The sequence below is a fragment of the Bubalus bubalis genome, chromosome 6 (assembly GCF_019923935.1).
Source record: "Bubalus bubalis isolate 160015118507 breed Murrah chromosome 6, NDDB_SH_1, whole genome shotgun sequence".
Taxonomy (NCBI): domain Eukaryota; kingdom Metazoa; phylum Chordata; class Mammalia; order Artiodactyla; family Bovidae; genus Bubalus; species Bubalus bubalis.
The window spans coordinates 115,570,828-115,593,025 of NC_059162.1; the positions used below are offsets into that span (position 1 = coordinate 115,570,828).

The following is a 22,198-nucleotide window of genomic DNA, read 5'->3' on the forward strand; positions in this document are numbered from 1 at the left end:
AGAGCAAAAGCAAGGTTCTGGGGGCATGTTTCCTGCACATACCACCACCTTAGGGGTTGGCAAGCCACCTAGGCCATCCCTCCAGCCCGATCCTTGGACACACCCCTACCCTCACCCCCTATAAGGAACCAGCTCACACCCCCTACCCCCACCCTGGGAGTGAGCAAGGGGCCCCAAAAAAGCCTTGCCTGAACTTCTCCTCCTCCCTTATCAATTTCTATCGATTAAGAAGGCCAAGAACTCAGGTCTATAACATGAACAGCACAAAACAAGGGCCAAAAAAGTTTCTATTTTGAAATCAGTGCCATGCGTATGTTGTTAGGCAATGACTTGTTTTGAAATATTTTGTGTTTTGTTACATAGAAAAGTCATCACGGGTCCTGACAGTCATCCTTTGCACAAAATCATTCTGTCATTATGACAGTGTAATGTAATTCTCCAAGATGATAAACATCAGCCACCATTTCTTGAAGGCAACCTGTCCAAGCTCCAGGCTGGGTCCGGAAGCCCTTCTAACAGCTCTGCGAAATAGGTGGCAACATCCTTTTTCTACAGAAGGAGAAACAGAGCCTCGGAGGGCAGGTGAGTGTGTGGCTCAAAGTGTCCCCACCTCCGCCCTACATGGCCGAGGGCCCACCAAGATGCCTGTCTCTTCATCCATCTGGCTGAGCAACCCTTCAAAGCCTGCAGAGATATGCATTCATTTCTAAGATGCTGCTGCCCCCAGACACTTAGGGAACATATACATATATATACTTTTTTTTGCATATATATATATACACACACACACTTTTTTTTTGCATTTAAAAACTAAAACGAAACTAATTAAAAAGTTGAGACATCACTTTGCTGACAAAGTTCTGCATAGTCTTTGTATGGATGTGAGAGTTGTTTTTCAGTAGTCATGTATGGATGTGAGAGTTGGGCCATGAAGAAGGCTGAGTGCTGAAGAATTGATGCTTTTGAACTGTGGTGTTGGAGAAGACTCTTGAGAGCCCCTTGGACTGTAAGGAGATCCAACCAGTCAATGCTAAAGGAATCAACCCTGAATATTCACTGGAAGGACTGATGCTGAAGCTCCAATACTTTGACCACTTGATGCGAATAGCCGACTCATTGGAAAAGACCCTGATGCTGGGAAAGATTGATTGCAGGAGAAGGGAGTGACAGAGGATGAGATGGTTAGATGGCATCACCGACTCAATGGGCATGAGTTTGAGTAAACTCTGGGAGAGAGGAGAGGACAGGGAAGCCTGGGGTGCTGCAGTCCGTGGGGTTGCAAAGAGTTGGATGTGACTTAGCAACTGAACAACAAAACAAAGCAAAACAAATCCCCATATATCAGAGCAAATCTGTTTTTTAGTACATTTACATCTAGAAAACAACCAAAGGTCATTTGGAGCCAAATATGATGCATATGGCACAGAACCAAGCTGGATACTGTGGTTTGGGGTTGAAATCCAAGTTTAATCGTAAAGACCATTTCATTTTGGTTCTTGGTTCATTTTGGCTCTGACAGCAGTTCCCAAAGAGGAGCCTGGAAGTTCTGAGGACAGGAGACCAAGGGAGCCCCTGGAGAGAGCTGCCTTTCCGGAGCATTCACTGGGGGCCCAAACTCCTACCTGGGGATTTGTTAATAAGAAAGACGTCCAATTTATTGACCAAAAAATCATCTATAATGTAGCTTGTTTCATGTTAGAATTTGAAAATGAGCAGGGTTTTATGGTGTTTTGAGGATTTAGCTGATGTATTTCGAAGTGTCAGTTCCTCCTCTATAATAAGTGTCCCCTAGTGTTCTTTATTATAATGCAAACATTGATAGCTTCAGGGTAACATAAAATACACCATGGTCATGGCAGTAGGACACATTATTTCAAAGGGATCCACAGAAGAAAATGTATTACATTCATTAAGTTTCCTCCTTGATCCACTCCATTGGCTCTGCCAATTAAAATAACTGCACATGAATTTTTAGAGTGCTATTTATTTTCCTTTGTAGATTTTAGAATATAAATATTTTAAATGGCAATATCAAAAAATAATTTATATGGCAATGGTAAAGGCAACATTTGGTCAGGAACTAAGGACATAATGATGTCTTTTGCTCTAATTCTGGATTCAGTTACTAAATAGTCACCCCTGGAAATATGCCAGGCTTCCCACAAAGATATAAACACTGTTTTAATCAGAGAAGGCAACAGTTTCTATATTGAGAAAACAAAATAAAATAATGGAAAAATGAAATTTTAAAATGAGTAGACACTATCTTAATTAGTGATATAGTGGAAAATAGACTTAATTGAAAACATTCCTAGGATTTGGGGTAATGGATTTTTATGGTTATCAGCCAGCCAACAGAAGATACCATTCTTTTTAAAAATTGGATCCATACATTTCTCAACGGTGTACAATTTCATAGAACACGTGACACCAAGAGAAGACATGCTTGGAGGAAACGCAAACTGGAGAAAGTCACATGTAATACAAAACAGACACGCTGTCCTGTTTCCACTGCCCAAACTCTGTATCGCTGAGAAATTAAAACAGACTTATTTTATGTAAGCTGAGCAAATATAAACGGCAAAGTAAAACAGAAAAATCACAATGAAAAACAAGCAATTCTATCTTTATTTGGTATCAGTGTAAGCCATTAAGACTTTACCATGGAAAAATAGCATTTGGCCATTCTCTAAGTTTCTGGTGTACTACACGTAGGTTTTTAGTAAATGTTGGCTGAATTAAATTAAACGGAAATGGTTAAGTCAAAAGTGCTTCTTATATAAAATTTCATGTTAAACTTAGATTATCTTAGATTGAATCTTCTGACTGCTAGCTTAATTTCTGAAGTAGAAAATTGGAGATAACCACTGTTTTTATCAGTACATCTCTTATCTGTGTTTCTCTAATGAGTGGAACAGAGAAATAATTTTGTATCATTACCTGTCCACCTATGTATATATATCAAACAATTCAGAGATCTGAAAAGAAAAATTTGATAATATTCTTTGGCCATTTGCTTTTATTTTTAAATATGTGTCTTTTCCCAGTTAATGCAGTAAAATTTAAACAGTTTGGAAAATACAATCAAAACAAAAAACTTTCAAAGTCCTGACATTTAGGAGGAGCATGACTTAAACTTTATTTTTTGTGTGCATAGATATACATTACATATTTAGTTTAACTCATATTATATGTGTAATTCTAAATCCTGTATTTTCACTCTGAGCATTTTCACATCAGAAATAAGTCATAAACATTTTGTTAATGGTGGCATATCATTACTTTAATCTAAGTCCACCATAAATCATTTAACTCCATCCCTACTCTAGAACACTAGGATTATTTCCAACTTTTCGTTAATAAAAACAACACTGTAGGAAATGTCTATGCACATAAACCTTTATTTCTGATGATTTACTTAAGATAGAAATAGAACTGGAGGAAAGCATATATTTTCATGATCGTGTTGCCTCTTTCAGAAAAGCTGAATCAGTTTAACTCACCATGTATGAGAATAAACACCTCATCACACTCTTATCAGTAATTATAACTTGATTTTACATTTCAGTCTTTAATCCATTTTGAGCTTATTTTTGTATATGGTGTTAGTATGTGGGTGCTCAGTTGCTTCAGTTGTGTCTGACTCTCTGCAACCCCATGGACTGTAGCCCGCCAGGCTCCTCTGTCCAAAGGATTCTCCAGGCAAGAATACTGGAGCAGGTTGCCATTTCCTTCTTTAGGAGATCTTCCTAACCCAGCGATTGAACCCACATCTTCTGTGTCTCCTGCACTGGTAGGCAGATATTTTGAATGTTCTAATTTCATTCTTTACGTGTAGCTGTCCAGTTTTTTCAGCACTACTTATTGAAGAGACTGTCTTTTCTCCATTTATACTCTGGCCTCCTTGTCATAGATTAATTGACCATGGTCAATTAATGGGTTTCTTTCTGGGCTTTCTATACTGTTCTGTTGACTTATGTGTCTTTTTTTGTGCCAGTACCATACTGTTTTGATTATAGTAGCTTTGTAGTACAGTCCGAAATCAGGAAGTCTGATACCTCTAGCTCTGTTTTTCCTTCTCAAGATTGCTTTGGTTATTTAAGGTCTTCTGTGATCCCATACAAATTAAAAAAACTTTTGTCCTAGTTCTATGAAAAATGCCATTGGTAATTTGATAGGGATTACACAACAAAGGTCCATCTAGTCAAGCCTATGGTTTTCCAGTGGTCATGTACAGATGTGAGAGTTGGAGTGTGAAGAAAGCTGAGTGCCAAAGAATTGATGCTTTTGAACTGTGGTGTTGGAGAAGACTCCCGAGAGTCCCTTGGACTGCAAGGAAATCCAACCAGTCCATTCTAAAGGAGATCAGCCCTGGGTGTTCTTTGGAAGGAATGATGCTAAAGCTTAAACTCCAGTACTTTGGCCACCTCATGCGAAGAGTTGACTCATTGGAAAAGACTGTGATGCCGGGAGGGATTGGGGGAAGGAGGAGAAGGGGACGACAGAGGATGAGATGGCTGGATGGCATCACCAACTCGATGGACATGAGCTTGAGTGAACTCCGGGAGTTGGTGATGGACAGGGAGGCCTGACGTGCTGCGATTCATGGGGTCGCAAAGAGTCAGACACGACTGAGCGACTGAACTGAACTGAACACTGAATCTGAGGAGGGTATGGCAACCAGCTCCAGTATTCTTGCCTGGAGAATCTCATGGACTGAGGAGCCTGGCAGACTGCAGTCCATAGGGTCACAAAGAGTCAGACTGGACTGAAGCAACTGAGTGTACAGTGTTCACACCAGGTCTATAACCTGCCTTGTGTAGTATGGTCGCTGGAGAAGGAAACGGCAACCCATGCCACTATTCTTGCCTGGAGGATCCCATGGACAGAGGAGCCTGGTGGGCTACAGTCCATGGGGTCGCAAGAGTTGGACACAGCTTAGCAACTGAAGAGAGAGAGAGAGTATGGTCGTTTAACAATATTAACTCATCCAATATAATTATAACTTGAAAAAACCTCCCTCCCCAATAAGACTGATAAAACTTGCCTCTGTTACCAGTTCTAAGCTATACATTTTTCACAGTTTAACATATCTGAAATTAGGGATATACGTATTACAAAAAGGGAGGTGTTTTGAAGGGAGGTGTTTTATTTGCCCAAACATTTTCTTTCACTTTCCATCATGATGTATCCTATAATGAATGAAATCTTAGATTCAAGGAAATACAGTGTCTCATTAAATTTTTAACATGTAGTTTTTTGACATGTATTAACAGAATAGTCATGATTCATATAAAACCATTTCAGTATACATTTCAATGTTTCAGGGAGCTAAAAAAATTTTTTTAACTGAGGTGAAAAACACGTAACATAAGATGTGTTACCTTTACCATTTGTAAGTAAACCATTCAGTAGTGTTGAGTATATTCACGTTGCTGTGCAATAGATTCGGAGAGACTTTTTTATTTTCCAAACTGAAAATTTATACCCATTGAACAACTGCTGGCTTCCCTCCACCATGCCCCTTGGCATCCACCCTTATAGTTCCCGTTTCTATGGGTCTGACAACTTTAGGTCCCCTATAAAGATGGAAGCGTGAGGCATTTGTCTTTTTGTGACTGGTCTGTCTCACTTAGCATAACACCCTCAGAGTTCATCCCTGTTGTAGCGTGTATCAAGATTTCCCTCTTTTAATGGCTGAATAATATTCCACCCAGCACCGCCTTAAAATCATAAAGATCTGTAACAGCTGGCAGTGACTCACCAGTTTGATGCTCGCAGTGCCCCACCAACCAAGAAACGGAAGAGGAGCTGCGATCCCAGGGGCCCTCAGTCCCCCACAGAAATGTCGACTCGTTTTTGAAAATCAAAGATGAAAGGGAAATCAAGAATGCAGGTGATAAAATCAGGGTACTTCTTGAATCACATACGCCCCTCTGGGATGAGTCACCATATTCTTTGAGACAGTAAAGGTTGGACACCACAACTGAGACTCTGCACACAGGTGCGGTGGGCACACGCCCCTTCACCAGGGAAAGATACTCTTCCAGGTGTTGGCACCACGGCGGTGAATCTCTTCCTCAAGCAAAATAACACCTGTTTTCCATCCTGTGCTGACAACAGATGATGCATGGGGCCAATGAGCAGGTGGAGCAGTCAGGATGCAGGGTCAGAGGAAAACTTGTGTGCGTGCTGAGTCATTTCAGTCCGACTCTGTGCGATCCTATGAACTGTAGCCCACCAGGCTCCTCTGTCCATGGGATTCTCCAGGCAAGAATACTGGGGTGGGCTGACATTTCCTTCTCCCAGAGGAAAATGCATGCTATCCTGAAATGATTTATCGCATCACCTGGCATTTAGACAGATCATGACAAAAGTGATGCAAGAGTAGAGAGTGGGTTCTGCGATCAACCAAAGCTGAGACTGTTTACATTTTCTGAGGTTTTAGGATTTAAAGTAAATGAAAAGATCTTACCAGTGACATTACTGTATATAGAAAAAGTAGCATTTGGTCCCACACTCAGGCCATTGCTCCATGACTTTCATCACTATTGTCATAAAAAACACAGAGTGGACCCTACAACTCCCTGATTACCATCGGACTAGGGCAAAGCTTCCCTCATAGCTCAGTTGGTAAAGAATCCGCCTTCAATGCAGGAGACCCCGGTTCAATTCCAGGGTCGGGAAGATCCGCTGGAGAAGGGATAGGCTACCCACTCCAGTATTCTTGGGCTTCCCTTGTGGCTCAGTTGGTAAAGAATCTACCCGCAATGTGGGAGACCTGGGATTGGAAGATCCCCTGGAGAAGGGAAAGGCTACCCACTCCAGTATTCTGGCCTGGAGAATTCCATGGACCCCATAGTCCACGGGGTCGCAAAGAGTTCGACACGACTGAGCGCCTTTCACTTTCACTGTCAGGGCAAAGCTGATACACACCACTTTCGTGATCCTCCCATGGGGCTGGAAGCAGCTCCCCACCCCACCAAGCTGCCACGTGGACAGTCCACATGGCAAGGGGCTGGGGGCCACTTCCAGCTAACAACTAGGAAAAAACTGAGGCATTCAGCCTGGCATCCCACCAGGAACTGAATCTGGCCCACAACCACACAAGCTCGGGCACTGTTTCTTTCCCCATTGAACCTCAGGTGAGACTCCATCCCCAGCCAACACCCAGACTGCCGCCTATGAGCCCTTGAGCAAAGGACTCAGCCAAGCCCAGACCCCTGACCCACAGAGACTGAGGGAGCAGGGTTGTGCTGTTGAAGCTGCTAAATTTGTGGTAATAACTAAGGAATATATCCATTCAACTCTTGATTCAGTAATCTCCAGACCCCCTGGAGAAGGGAATGGCAACCCCCTCCAGTACTCTTGCCTGGAGAATCCCCATAGACTGAGGAGCCTGGCGGGCTACAGTCCTTGGGGTCGCAAAGAGTCAGACACGACTGAGTGGACTTTCACTTCACTTCACTTGATGGACATCACCCAGGAGAAGGCAGTTATATTGGGGCAAACCCATTCTCCTGGTCATGAATACTAACAGATATTAACAGAGTGGAGGCCACAGCTGACACTGGTGAGCAGCTCACAGCTTGTCCCCGCTTCAGAGCAGCACACGTACCCCAACAGACGTCCAAACAGACACGATCCTGTGTCTCCAGAACCCCTCCCCTCCCCAGGGAGCCTTCTAGATGATACACGGGATTCCATTCTCTTACATCACCGGTCATGTATGTTGCTTTCCTTTCTTTTCTCAAACGCTCCCTAAGGAGGACACGAGTCTTACAGATTCCTTGGTCTTTAAGAGAACCAGATGCTGATCTTGTCTACAAGAAAACTTACCATACCCAGAAATATCATCTCCTCTTGTCTCTGTCTTTCGGTTCTCTTGCACTGATGGAAACCTCGCCAAACCTAAAGACAAAGAAATGCTTGCTTGTTTAATACATAAAGGTAGATCAAACATGGTCATGCCATTTCTCCCACATAACCCGCACATGCCAAATGACGCAATGATGATGCACTCAAGGTTGCCCACGTGTCTGTGTTGATGGAGCGCTTTTCCTTCTGTGATCACAGTGACATTTTTAAAGAAAGAATGAATCATAGAAGTGGCCTATACCACTGTCCACTGTCGGAGGACCCAATTGTGGACCCTGATGAAGAACCTTGTCCCAATATCCCCTATTAAACAAGGAGGACTAAGGCAGTTCTGTCCACCCAGGGACAAAAGAGGATCCACCCTTATCCAAGACCCTGGTCGCAACTGCAGAGCCCACAGCTGACCCAGTGACAGCCTCGCACCTGTTAGGATGGATGTTATCGAAAAGACAAGAGATAACAAGTGTCAGAGAGGATGTGAAGATAAGGGAAGCTTCCAGTATGGTTGGTGGGCATGGAACTGGGTACAGCCGCTATGGAAAGCAGTAAGCAGAGTGCTCAAAAAATTAAAAACAACTGCTGTGTGCTCCAGAAATTCCACTCCTGAGTATTTGTTGGAAGAAAAGGCAAACACTGACTTGAAGAGATACATGCACACCAGTGCTCACTGCAGCACCATTCACAAGAGCCGAGACACGGAAACAACTCGTCTGTTGATGGACGAGTATATAAAGAAACCCTGGTTTATACATACAATGAAGCCACAAAGAGAAGGAAGTTCTCATTTGCGACAACATGGATGAATTTTGAGGGCATGATGTTAAGAGAAATAAGTTGTAAGAAGACAAGCAATTTACGGTTTCACTTACATGTGGAATCTAAAAATACCGAGTGTATAGAAACAGAGTAGTTTTTGTGGCTGCCAGGGGTTGGGCAGGTGAGGGAGACAGGTGAAGGTGGTCAAAGGACCAGTTATAAAGTGAACAAGTTCTGGGAATGCAGAATGTATGGTATGGTGACTCAGTGAACAATACTGTATCTTATACCTGCAAGCTGCTAGGGGAGTAGACCCCAAACGCTCTCAGTGTAAGGAAAAACGGCGTTCATGCGAGGTGATGGGTGTGTTAAGTGTGACCAATTACTGTGGTCATCCTCATGAAATGCACATATATATCTAACCATGATGTCATACATTGCAAAGTTAAGCAGGGTGACATGTCAAATATATGGCCACAAATCTGGAGAACATAAAGAAATAGCCTATAGTGTTTGTTTTTTTTTTTTTATGGTGAGATTCCTATACCTGTATTTCTTCAAGAGAAACTCCTGGATTGCAGGATTGGGACTAAATCTGAGGGTGGTACTTCATGGTTTTACAAGATTTCCACTGTACCGTGGAGAAATATTACCGAGTAACATCCAAGAATTGTACAACTCAAGCTCTGAACTCAGATGTGTATCCCATATCCCATATCCCAGAAACTTCAAACCCCATAGAGGACAGACATTCAGCTGCCAAGTGCGGCTGGAAAAAAAACGGAGTGGGAGCTGGTGGGAGAGGCAGCTATTATTATTTTTACTGTCTTTTTAAAATTTTCAATTGGAGGACAATTGATTTACAATGTTGTGCTGATTTCTGCCATACAACAACGTCCATCAGCCGTATGTATCCATGTGTCCCCTTTCTCTGGCCCTCCCTCACAGATCCCACCCCTCTAGGTCATCACAGAGCAGTGGGCTGAGCTCCCTGTGTTATAGAGCAACTTCCTACTATTTTACACATAGTATCGTATACATGGGAGAAGGAAATGGCACCCCACTCCAGTGCTCTTGCCTGGGAAACCCCATGGACGGAGGAGCCTGGCGGGCTACAGTCCACAGGGTCACACAGAGTCGGACACGACTGAGCGACTAAACAAGTGTACACTCGTCAGTGCCACACTCTCAGTTCACCCCGCCCTCTCCCCCACACTGTGTCCCCAAGCCCACTCTCTGTGTCTGCGTCTCTACTCCTACTCTGCAAATAGGTTCATCAGGACCCTTTTCATATATAGGATGGATAACAACAAGCTCCTACTGTAGAGCATAGGAAAGCATATTCACCACCCTCTGATAATCCATAATGGAAAATATGAAAAAGTATACACACACACATATGTATACAAACACACACACAGCTGAATCACTTTGCTGTACAGTAAAAATTAACAAAACATTGTAAATCAACTATATTTCAATAAAGTAAATTAAAAAAGACTTTATGTCCCCACAGAAACTTGAAAGAAAGTAGTCTTTTTCTGCCTCTCCTCAGCCCCCTCCCAATTCCCATTCAAACACAATTGGGGACAAGAGCTCTGAGCTTCTGGCTCCCCTTTATGTCCTTATACTCGCTTTCTTGCCAATCTGATTCTCATTTGTATCGAGCTGCAGTTTTCTTCATTTTTCCATGAGCAACCTCAGTCACAATTTGAAAAAAGATGGGAGTATAAATCAAGAGGGTCATCTGACAAAGGCAAGGAAATTTCCAGGGCTCCTTCTGAAAGGAGCATCCACGTGTGGTCATCCGTGGTGTTCCCTGAGGCTTACGTGAATGGCACCCGCTTCTGTAAGCTCCTAGGTGTTAACCCTGCTCCCTTCTATAATCACATGTCTGTGTGTAAATGCAGTTTTAAAAATTCAGTGAGGACTTGTATAGCAATACTGCCTCCGAAACTTATAGATGATTTTTAAAAATACATCCATAAAAGGTCCTGAGTTTCAGACCTATTTATAATGCAATTTGAAAAAAACATAACCAAGCATGCTCAACAGTTTCCCCAGGATAAAACAGTCTTTTCTGGAATTTAGTCCAGTTCTACTAAAGGCTTCTCTGGTGGCTCAGACCGTAAACAATTTGCCTGCAATGCAGGAGACCTGGGTTCGATCCCTGAGTGAGGAAGATCCCTCGGAAGAGGAAATAGCAACCCACTCCAGTATTCTTGGCTGGAGAATTCCATGGACAGAGGAGCCTGGTGAGCTACAGTCTGTGGGGCTGCAGAGTTGGACACGACTGAGTGACGGACACTGTCGCTGCCACTCTTCTGCTAGAGGTGGGACTTGGGAATGTTGAGTTCCGGCGCTCAGCCCCACCCCCGGTCTGCATCTCCACCTTGTCCCCCATGGTCACACCTTCTGGATTCTCAGCGCAGCGGCGCTCACATCCGCCACTTTATCACCGAGTAACCTGGCTTGCTTGGCTCTGTATTCCTGCAGGTAGATCTGCTTCATGAACATGGCTCTCAGGCGCCCTTGCCGTGCCCTCTCGGCAATCTGGATCAATTTAACAGCCTCTTCTAGGGGCATAGGCTTTACTTGGTATTTCTGCAAAAACATTTAAGATAAATCAATGTTTAAACACGCTCACGACCTTAACTGATTCCAGAAATATCACATGCTTACTTCTAACACCACCCTGCTAAGAGTCTCCAAACTACTGAGAGAATTGTAGCCATTCAATACGAATCATTTTTTTCCCAAGCACACGCATATTTTGATAATATGTCATGTTCACACTGTGAGCTTGTATGTAAGGATCTGTTAAGCCTTCCTCTACCATTTTGAACGAAATACTAATTAGCTCCACAATGTTTTAGGTTGGCAGCAGACTATACGAGGGATGCCAATGAAAACGGATCAAAATCAACCTGAAATGGCTACCAATGTTCCATTAACTTCATAGTAGAAATTAAAAATATAGATCTACTATGAGAATTTAAAATGCGAAATATAGACGAAGCCAAATGCTGGCTTTAAAATCAATTACAGAACCATCTAGTGAATGTGAAACTAATCTTTGGACCATTTCAGAAGCATTTAACTTTGTAAGAGAAAGCTCTCCCAGCACCTCCATATTTGTCCTTTAAAACATCTAACCATGGTGGGAACTGCTCAAGAATGCTGTCTCTGGAGATCTCACGTGGGGGAAGTTTGGCCAGAGTCAGGGAGGGGCAGTGCAGCTTTTCGAGGACAGGGATGAGAGCAAGGCTGCTGCTGGTGGGGGGTGCGTCTGGGGCCCTGCATGGGCTCAGGCCTGAGGCCCTCTGTCGTCCCAGGAGGGAGGGCGAAGCTGTGGACCTGGTGTGGCTTCACCCAAGCCTCCTGCCTGGACAGAGACAGAAGGAAGAGGCTGTTTGAATCCAAAAACCACTCAATCATGGGCTGAGCCCTTGCCCAGGCCTCAGGGGGCAGCAACGGCCACACGTGGGTGCGGGCAGGAGAGTGCAGCCCACGGGCAGGTGCTGTAGCTCATCCCCTGGGCCACCGCTCCTCAGGATGGTCACTTCTCCGTGTAACGGGGGTGGCGGCGGGGAATGCAGAGAAAGTGGCAAGAAAGGGAGGGAAGGGCCATTTATTGAGGACCTATAGATGCCAGAAATGCTTTCCACGTGCTTTCTCATCCAATTCACAAGGCAATGGCCAAGACAAGTATTACTGTGACCAAGGCTGGGGACTTCCCTGCTGGCCCAGCGGCTAAGACTTCACACTCCCAAAGCAGGGCCTGGGTTTGATTCCTGGTCAAGGAACTAAGATCCCAACTGTAGCAACTAAAGATCACGAGTGCTGCAACTAATACCCAACGCAGCCAAATATTCATCTGTAAAGGGCTTCCCTGGTGGCTTAGATGCTAAAGAATCTGCCTGCAGTGTGAGAGACCCTCGTCTAATCCCTGGGTCAGGAAGATCCACTGGAGAAGGGAAGGGCAACCCACACCAGTACTGTTGCCTGGAAAATTCCATGGACAGAGGAGTCTGGCGGGTTATAGTCCATGGCATTGCAAAGAGTCAGACAGGACTGAGAGACTAACACTTTCCCTTTTGTACATATATAAAAAGAAGACTGAGGCTGAAGAAAATAAAGTAATTCATGCAGTTCCTATGGTTAGTAAGGGACTCACCCCATTTGAAGTGAGACGGGTCACCCTCTTTCATTAAAGCACCCACGGCCCCTCAGCATGGAGGTGCACCAGAGCCTTCCAAGGAAGCTCTTTCACACAACTGTGTAGGGTTTGGTGTCCAGGGACATCTTGCTGCTTCGGATTTGCAGGGAGCAGTTCTTTTCAATAATGCACTTTGGAAGTGAAGGGAAAATGAATGTTGCATGCGTGCGTGTGTGCCAAGTTGCTTCACTTGTGTCTGACTCTTTGCGACTCCATGGATTGTAGCCTGCCAGGTTCCTCTGTCCATGGGATTCTCCAGGCAAGGATACTGGAGTGGGTTACCATTTCCTTCTCCAGGGGATCTTCCCGACCCAGGGATGGAACCTGAATCTCTTAAAGTCTCCTGCACTGGCAGGCAGGTTCTTTACCGCTAGTGCCACCTGAGAAGCCCCAAATAAATACTGCTATGCTGTGCTGTGCTTAGTCCCTCAGTCGTGTCCGACTCTTTGTGACCCTGTAAACTGTAGCCCGCCAGGCTCCTCTGTCCATGGGCTTCTCCAAGCAAGAATATTGGAATGGGTTGCCACGCACTCCTCCAGGGGATCTTCGCAACCCAGGGATCCAACCCAGGCCTCCCACATTGCAGGCAGATTCTTTACCATTTGAACCACTGGGAAAGCCCAAAATAAATATTATGCTGGTATAAATCAGATGATGTATGTATAAACCCTTAAGTGTAGAGCAGGTGCTCAGCAAATGCCATTTATTATTATTTCCTTTAGATTGCACACTGCCATTCTGAAAATAATTTCAGCCCTCATGGGATACATGTGAGGGATTTGAGATGTCCACTCAATACAACAAAGATATCTGAAAGTCAGTGGAGGAGGCCATAAGAGTAAATACTCAGCATGACCAGTGCAGAAGTGGGCGGTTATTTTCCCTTTATCAAATTCTTTGTGCGGGGATTTCCCTGGTGGTCCAAAGGCTAAAACTCTGCACTCCTAATGAAGAGGGCCTAGGCTTGATCCCTGATCTGGAAACTAAGATCCCATATGCCACATGCCACACAGAAAAAAAAAAAGAATTCTAATAAAAAAATCCGTCTTGGGGTATACATTGTAAATATCTGCAAGAAATAAACAGCTTAAGGCAAGAGCAGGGGGTCCAGTGAGACAATGACAAGCCCAGGAAAGTCACACAGACACCCGGGTGTTGCCCGGAACCCCCATGTTCCACTGAGCACCCTTAGGTACCCCAGAAATGGGCCTGGAAAACACAGATGAACGGCTTGACCTAAGGAGGAGAGAGGAACCGCTGAGGCTGAATGCTGAGTGAAGGAGGGGCAGAAACCTTTCTACTGCTGACCCTGCACAAACCAAGATGGACTGGGGGAGGAGAAGCGGCAGGGAGGACGTCTTAGTGCGACTGCGCCGCCTGCGATGTAATCACCCTTCTCCGTCTTCCCAGGAGATCCTGTGGATTCTGCACTGCATGTCAACGCTCTGGGCCAGGGACTCCCGGGGGTGGGGATGCCTGGGGTGGGGGGGCGGGCTCTGTTTTAGTGATGTGGGAACTGAAGGCACAGACCCAGGAGCCCGTGGTGAAGGGATGGCTGGACGACCCCCAAGGCCAGATTGCCAGGAGTCCACTTGGAAGAAAGTTTGATGCAGAAGAGGGGCCAGATGTTTAGCAGAGGAGGAGTGGGAGGAGGGGTGGTCCTGAATGAGGCGGGTCAGGCGAGGCGTCTGCAGGGACACTGTGTCACACCAGGCTCTGCAGGAAGAGGACCGCTTGACTGGCTGGCATGTATGGCCGGGGTGCAGCGTGAAGCCGCCCGTGCAAAACGACAGATGGCTCAGGGCTCAGTGTGTGTGCTCAGAGAGCAGTACCCGACCTGTGTCCCGCGGCGGGCAGACAGGGCACGCGCTGCTCCCTCCCTGCCGCCATCCCGGGGGCACCTGGAATCTTCCTTAACGCGTGGCGCAGCGTGGACTGGCAATGTCCCCTGGGGCATACCCGTCTGAAGGCCATGGGAGTCGTTTTCCCCTGTGCACCTAGGCTGCACCGCAGTCTCAGCATGGCTACTAACGATGCCCCTGTCACCCTGCACCGTCCCTGGGTGCATGGTCCGCTGCCGCCTTAATGCTTAGGCCGGGAAGACCAGCTGGAGGGCGGGAGGCATCACTCTGGAGGCAGGGAGGGGCACTGGAACGCATCAGGTTGGCAGTGTGGCATGTATGGCAGTGCCCTGCGGAAAGAGCTGCCCGCCAGGAGGCTGCGGGGAAATACACACAGAACCCACGAGAAGGCAGAGAGAGTTAAAGCCAAGACAGCTACTGTAAGGGGCAGAGGGTGCAGCTGCGCGCATACCGGGGGACAAAGGAGGAAAGCGGTTAGAGCTCCCACTGGGCTTTGCCTGTGGCTGTCCAGGGGGTCTACAGGTTTCCCCCTTTTCCCCAGAGAGAGTCTACTCCAGGTGATCTAAGTGCCACTCAACTTGAAGTTACTTTTTAAGATTTGTTTTTTTAGATGTGAACCATTGTTGAAGTCTTTATTGAATATGTTATAACATTGATACTTTTTCCTTTTTTTTAAAATCTTTTGGTTTTTTGGCCACGAGGCATGTGGAATCTTAGCTCCCCAACCAGGGATGGGACTTGCACCCCCTTAATTGGAAGGCAAAGTCTTAACCACTGGATCCCCAGGGAAGTCTCCCTCAACTTGAAGTTATAGGAGGTCAATCAGCATTTTCATAAAGTGTCATTTATAGCTCCTAGTTACTCAGTACTTAATTATTTTATATGAACAACGTTCAGTTTCTGACCGTAGGCTGGGTGACTTGGAGATGAAACATGAGACTGAGTTGATCATCTACTCAATCTCAGAGCTTCTGATTTAACCAATACTGTGTTTTGATCTCTAAGTTCTTGGACAGGAGTGGCTACGACTGGTCAAAAACACACCCAAAAGTTATGCAATGTCTTACTGATTGAATAACATGGGGGAAAGGCTGTTGCTCTCCTCGCATTGAGAATAGTCTTGTTTTTCCTACACGTAGGAGCAGCAGAAAAGGAGGTTTTACAGATTATGGAATGAGGTTTATTAAAACGATATACAAACCTTTGCAGATACATCTAATTCACTTTCTGCTAATATCTGAGAAAGGATTTTCTCTCTTCCTTTTATGACTTCCAACTTCTCCTTCAAAAAATACTTGGGTATGGGGATATCTAACTGTTGCTAGAGAAGAGAAAGAAGAAACAAAAGAGCACTTTGGTCACAATTCCAGGACCCAAATCCATGTAAAACCCACAGTCAGGACAAGGGCATCAGAGACTCACTCGACCTCCCACCCTCACTTACAAGGTGAGGAAGCCAGTGGTGTGAGACAGCTTGTCCCCATCAGGTAGGCACAAATAAAGTCAAAAGGGGAAAGTATAACATATCTCATTTTGATCATTATCGCAAAATTCCAGTAATCCATATCAATTAGGCCTCAATGCACTAATGATAGCGTGAGGAATTTTCTTTAAAGAAATATAATCCTATCTAAGCCTACCTAGATGTTCAAGCTGGTTTTAGAAAAGGCAGAGGAACCAGAGATCAAATTGCCAACATCCACTGGATCATGGAAAAAGCAAGAGAGTTCTGGAAAAACATCTATTTCTGCTTTATTGACTATGCCAAAGCCTTTGACTGTGTGGATCACAATAAACTGTGGAAAATTCTGAAAGAGATGGGAATACCAGACCACCTGACCTGCCTCTTGAGAAACCTGTATGCAGGTCAGGAAGCAACAGTTAGAACTGGACATGGAACAATAGACTGGTTCCAAATAGGAAAAGGAGTACGTCAAGGCTGTATATTGTCACCCTGCTTATTTAACTTCTATGCAGAGTACATCATGAGAAACGCTGGGCTGGAGGAAGCACAAGCTGGAATCAAGATTGCCAGGAGAAATATCAATAACCTCAGATATGCAGATGACACCACCCTTATGGCAGAAAGTGAAGAGGAACTAAAAAGCCTCTTGATGAAAGTGAAAGAGGAGAGTGAAAAAAGTTGGCTTAAAGCTCAACATTCAGAAAATGAAGATCATGGCATCTGGTCCCATGACTTCATGGGAAATAGATGGAGAAACACTGGAAACAGTGTCAGACTTTATTTTTCTGGACTCCAAAATCACTGCAGATGGTGATTGCAGCCATGAAATTAAAAGACACTTACTCTTTGGAAGAAAAATTATGACCAACCTAGGTAGCATATTGAAAAGCAGAGACATTACTTTGCCAACAAAGGTTCATCTAGTCAAGGCTATGGTTTTTCCTGTGGTCATGTATGGATGTGAGAGTTGGACTGTGAAGAAAGCTGAGCGCCGAAGAATTGATGCTTTTGAACTGTGGTGTTGGAGAAGACTCCTGAGAGTCCCTTGGACTGCAAGGAGGTCCAACCAGTCCATTCTAAAGGAGATCAGCCCTGGGTGTTCTTTGGAGGGAATGATGCTAAAGCTGAAACTCCAGTACTTTGGCCACCTCATGCGAAGAGTTGACTCATTGGAAAAAACTCTGATGCTGGGAGGGATTGGGGGCAGGAGGAAAAGGGGATGACAGAGAATGAGATGGCTGGATGGCATCACCGACTAGATGGACGTGAGTCTGAGTGAACTCCGGGAGTTGGTGATGGACAGGGAGGCCTGGCGTGCTGTGATTCATGGGGTCACAAAGAGTCGGACACGACTGAGGGACTGAACTGAATTGAACTGAAGCCTACCTAAAATAATAATTTAAGTTCAGATAGCAAAGAATTGAGCTATAGAGCTCTTTGAATTAAATCTAATAATTTAACATCAACACATTGACCATTTGTGTGTAAATGGTTACAATTAAAAAAATAATTTGGTTTTATTTTTACCTTAATTACCCCACTGCAACAATCATTTACAAAATGAATTTGCTGTATTAGAAAACTTGTTTCTATACACTAGTTTAAACCCCTGTTCTTCTTTTGTGTGCAGGTATTTCAAACTGTTGCTGAGCCACTTAGTTGTGTCCAACTCTCTGTGAACCCAGGGACTGGAGCATACCAGGCTTCCCTGTCTTTCACCATCTCCCAGAGTTTGCTCAAAGTCATGTCCATTGAGCTAGTGATGCCATCCAACCATCTCATCCTATCAGTGGAGGTCAAATGAATGTTTCCCATTCCAAGGTCAATGATTAAAACTGTAGAAGTGTTACTAGAGGATTTGAGTCACCACTGACCCAAAGCAAAGGAGGAGATGCATCTTCCTGGGAATTAGGAACCAGCAACCAAGAGGCTGCTCATCAAGAAGATGATGGGAGGCAAAGGCCAGACAGAGATGTCTTCTGGAAACAGAAGTGGCATTGCTGTTGGAAACTGGGGGGATTATTTGTGAAAGGGTTGTCCTAGTCCGTTCTTCCAACTGGCTCGGGCAGATACCATGGTGACAAGTAACACCACAACAATCCCGGTGTTCAGCAGACCCCAGGACCATGCAACAACTCATCTGAACCAAAAGCTGAATGAACCTCATCCTTGTCCACAGCAGTAAAGTCTCATTGAAGGGCTATGCTTCAACTTTCAATACAACACACAACCAGTCAATATGCTTAGAAAGTCTGTAGATTATTGGTTACAGGCCTACATATCTTATTTACAACAAAAAGAAACTAATATTAAAAAAAAACAAAAAACTTAAGTACTTACAGGCTCCAACTTTAGATCCTGTAAGATATCATCAAAGTAATGGAACTCAGTTAATTCCAACTCAACCATCTCATTCTTCAGCTCCAGGATGCGACCCATCACTGCATCCAGGATTTTTCGGATCAGAATGCGTTTCTGTGGGTGGACTATCTGGTCATAGACATTCTCCAGGTTTCTGAAGATCTGCACGTATTTGATATAGAAGGTGGCTAACATCTGGAAGATGAACACTTGATTCTTTTGTGGTTCCATCATCTTCTGAGATTCTGTATCAAGCAAAGAATTGAGGGCTTCTTGGGTCTGATGCCACATCTTATTATACATTCTGAGGGAAGACAGAGTAGACAGTTCAGGAAGCAGAAATTACTTTGCAAGGCATAGATACTGGCCATCTGGTGTAACAAAAAGCAACATACCATAAATATGAGCTGAGAACACCGCATGTGGCAGCAATGTTCTTTAGACCACGTATGTTCCGTTTTGTTGGGCATATGAGTTTTGGATATGACTACAACTATTATTATCAAATAAATAGTTTAAAAAGCCTTTCACCTTTGGTGGAAGAAGGGGGCAGTGGAGGGGAGACCCTTCCATCTAACTCTCCCACTCCTCAGCCTCCTTGGCTGCACGCCTCTTCAGTTCATTCCAACTCGACCCATCACTGCATCCTGGAGCCAAAGAATGACATGGCTGAGTTGGAATTAACTGAGTTACCAGCCAGCCTGGGAGGCTGGCTCCTCACTCTTGTCTGAGTCAGTGAGGGGTGCAGCCAGGGGTGCTGAGGAGTGGGAGGGTTAGATGGAAGGGTGTCCCCTCCATTGCCCCCTTCTTCTACCAAAGGTGTAGGGTGGTGGCCACACCCCCAATCCCTTGCTGGTTTCCCAAGATTTAGCCCACACTTTTGTCACCCGGCCCCCTATTCACCCCCCATCCCCCATCCCCCCACCATAACCCATCCCCCCATTTCCACTGAGCATGCCCTCCTATCCCTGCCAGGACTCTGATCAATACACTCACAGAAGAGACTTCTGTTTTCTTTCAAAATCTGGGCAATTTTTGGCTCTCATTTATATCCAAGATCCAGTTCTGAAAAGCTAAGTGAAAGTTCACTGTGTCTGGGAAGGGACTTCTTATAACCAGCGGGCCTAACCAGGGGGCGAGGGGTGGGCAGGATCCTGGCTGTCTCCCTGGGAAGAGGGTAAAACCCACAATGTCCATCTCTCTAGATAAGGTCTTCCCAGGAACGTGCTGGCGAGGGCGGCTCCAAACACCTGCCTGAGAAGCTCGTGGGTCCAGGGGGCTACGGGCTCTCACGGCCTGTCCTGGGTCAGCCCAGACTCTCATGCCTGTACCCACCTGTGTCCCGTGTCCCGCCCTGGGTCCAGGTCACCTGCACCGGCCTTGGCCACCAGGATGGGAATAGCGTGGCCCTTGCTCTCTGGGGTGGAAATGCCCCTCCGCTGATCTGTGACCAGTCACCTCACCTCTGAACGACCTTCCCAGGGTCCTGCAGACTGCTGGTCACCCACCTCTGCTGACCTGCAGGTCACACTCTCTACCCAGGCCCTCCCTTTCGTCCACATCTGCTTTTCGTCCCTTGACAGCGTCCTGCTATCTCTGGTCAAGCGTTCTTGTGGCCCTTGTGTGTTTACGGCCCTTATTGCCTTTTCAGAGGCCGTCACGGGAGGAGGTGGAGATACATACGCTGGTCAACCCACCTTGTTGAACAGGAGGCCCTCATCTCCTGCCTGAGGTCATCCCCAGGCATGCCCTCGGGAACTCTCCTCCACCATCTGCCCTTCCTCACGCAGGCTCCTCTCCCTCCCACGGGGTAAGAACGTGTGAGCATCACACACTGAAACCAGCCACCGGCCAAGTTCTGAGCCGCGTGCCATCCTCGCAGCATCCACGGGGCAGGGCGGCTCCCATCTCTCTATCGGGGTGGAAGGTAGGGTCTGCCCTTCAGAGGGGAGGTCAGCTCACAGCCGTGAGCTGAACCCACAATCCAACCCATGCTGCCACCTCCACTCCAAATAAAAGATGCGCCCCCCCCACCACCACCACGAGATGCATAATCACAACATCTGCTGAGACAACACGTAAGAAACAGGGTTTCCATGTCCATCTGCCTGAAATTAATATAAATTTATATTTTTTAAAATAAAAGTTTCAGATAAATGAAAATAACACTTAAAATGTTCCTTTTTTTGTAATTTGATTTTTGTTTTATTGATCAAAATTTCTAATTAAACATACAAATGATTAACATTTACTAACCAGATGTCATGCTAAGTTATTTAAATATGGTAAGCCACTGCCTATACTCTGAACATTTTTCAAAATTAAGTGCTGTGTTGTTTCTTCATTTTTAGTACTAGACTCTACTGATCTACTGCCGCTCTCTCAATAAATCACTTAAATTCAAAACAAACATTTGCTTTGTTAATTTTGAGGACTTGAAATAACTTAAGAACAAAATATAAGAACAAATAATTTAAGAACAAAGCAACATTCTTATTTATAGAGAAAGATAAATATGGAAATCATAGTGTTACCACAACCTCAATAGGCAGGACGTTTGTTTAATTTCTAAACCTACTGACGTATTAGTGCTCATAAAACAAGAAAGGAACTTAAATCTGTTACTGTTTATATACTCATTTCTGTACTTTAAAATTTTTATTTTATTCAAGTATAGTTGACTTATAGTGCTGTATTAGTTTATGCTGTTTCTTTTTCCTATGCTTGGGGCAGAGATGGGAGATTTTCATCTTCCTGGCGGGAAATAAAAAGCTTCTATTGATGTGAAAACTCTTTCAGGTTCAAATGAAGATGATGGTAACAGCTCATATTTACATCACGTCGGTCACTGTTCTAAGTACTTTACATATCAGTTCAGTGCAGTTGCTCAGTCGTGTCCAACTCTTTGCGACCCCATGAATTGCAGCATGCTAGGCCACCCTGTCCATCACCAATTCCCGGAGTTCACTCAGACTCACGTCCATTGAGTCAGTGATGCCATCCAGCCATCTCACCCTCTGTCATCCCCTTCTCCTCCTGCCCCCAATCCCTCCCAGCATCACAGTCTTTTCCAATGAGTTGACTCTTCTCATGAGGTGGCCAAAGTACTGGAGTTTCAGCTTCAGCATCATTCCTTCCAAAGAAATCCCAGGGCTGATCTCCTTCAGAATGGACTGGTTGGATCTCCTTGCAGTCCAAGGGACTCTCAAGAGTCTTCTCCAACACCACACTTCAAAAGCATCAATTCTTTGGCGCTCAGCTTTCTTCACAGTCCAACTCTCACATCCATACATGACCACTGGAAAAACCATAGCCTTGACTAGATGGACCTTTGTTGGCAAAGTAATGTCTCTGCTTTTCAATATGCTATCTAGGTTGGTCATAACTTCCCTTCCAAGGAGTAAGTGTCTTTTAATTTCATGGCTGCAGTCACCATCTGCAGTGATTTTGGAGCCCCCAAAAATAAAGTCTGACAGTTTCCACTGTTTCCCCATCTATTCCCCATGAAGTGATGGGACCAGATGTCATGATCTTCGTTTTCTGAATGTTGAGCTTTAAGCCAACTTTTTCACTCTCCACTTTCACTTTCATCAAGAGGCTTTTTAGTTCCTCTTCACTTTCTGACATCTAAACCCTATGAGGCGATTGTTATTATTA

The 22,198-nt window shown here is 45.0% G+C and overlaps 1 protein-coding gene across 1 annotated transcript in view; it reads right to left on the minus strand.

Moving 5' to 3' along the window:
• The window catches only part of IQCA1 (IQ motif containing with AAA domain 1), a 184,264-nt gene that overhangs the window by 154,259 nt on the left and 7,807 nt on the right, over window positions 1-22,198 (minus strand). The window contains exons 2-5 of the mRNA XM_044945334.1: window positions 18,521-18,845; window positions 15,917-16,036; window positions 11,047-11,238; window positions 7,840-7,911 (exon numbers count right to left, since the gene is read on the minus strand). Of these exons, the coding sequence (XP_044801269.1) occupies window positions 7,840-7,911; window positions 11,047-11,238; window positions 15,917-16,036; window positions 18,521-18,845 (709 nt within the window). The remainder of the gene's footprint in view (window positions 1-7,839; window positions 7,912-11,046; window positions 11,239-15,916; window positions 16,037-18,520; window positions 18,846-22,198) is intronic.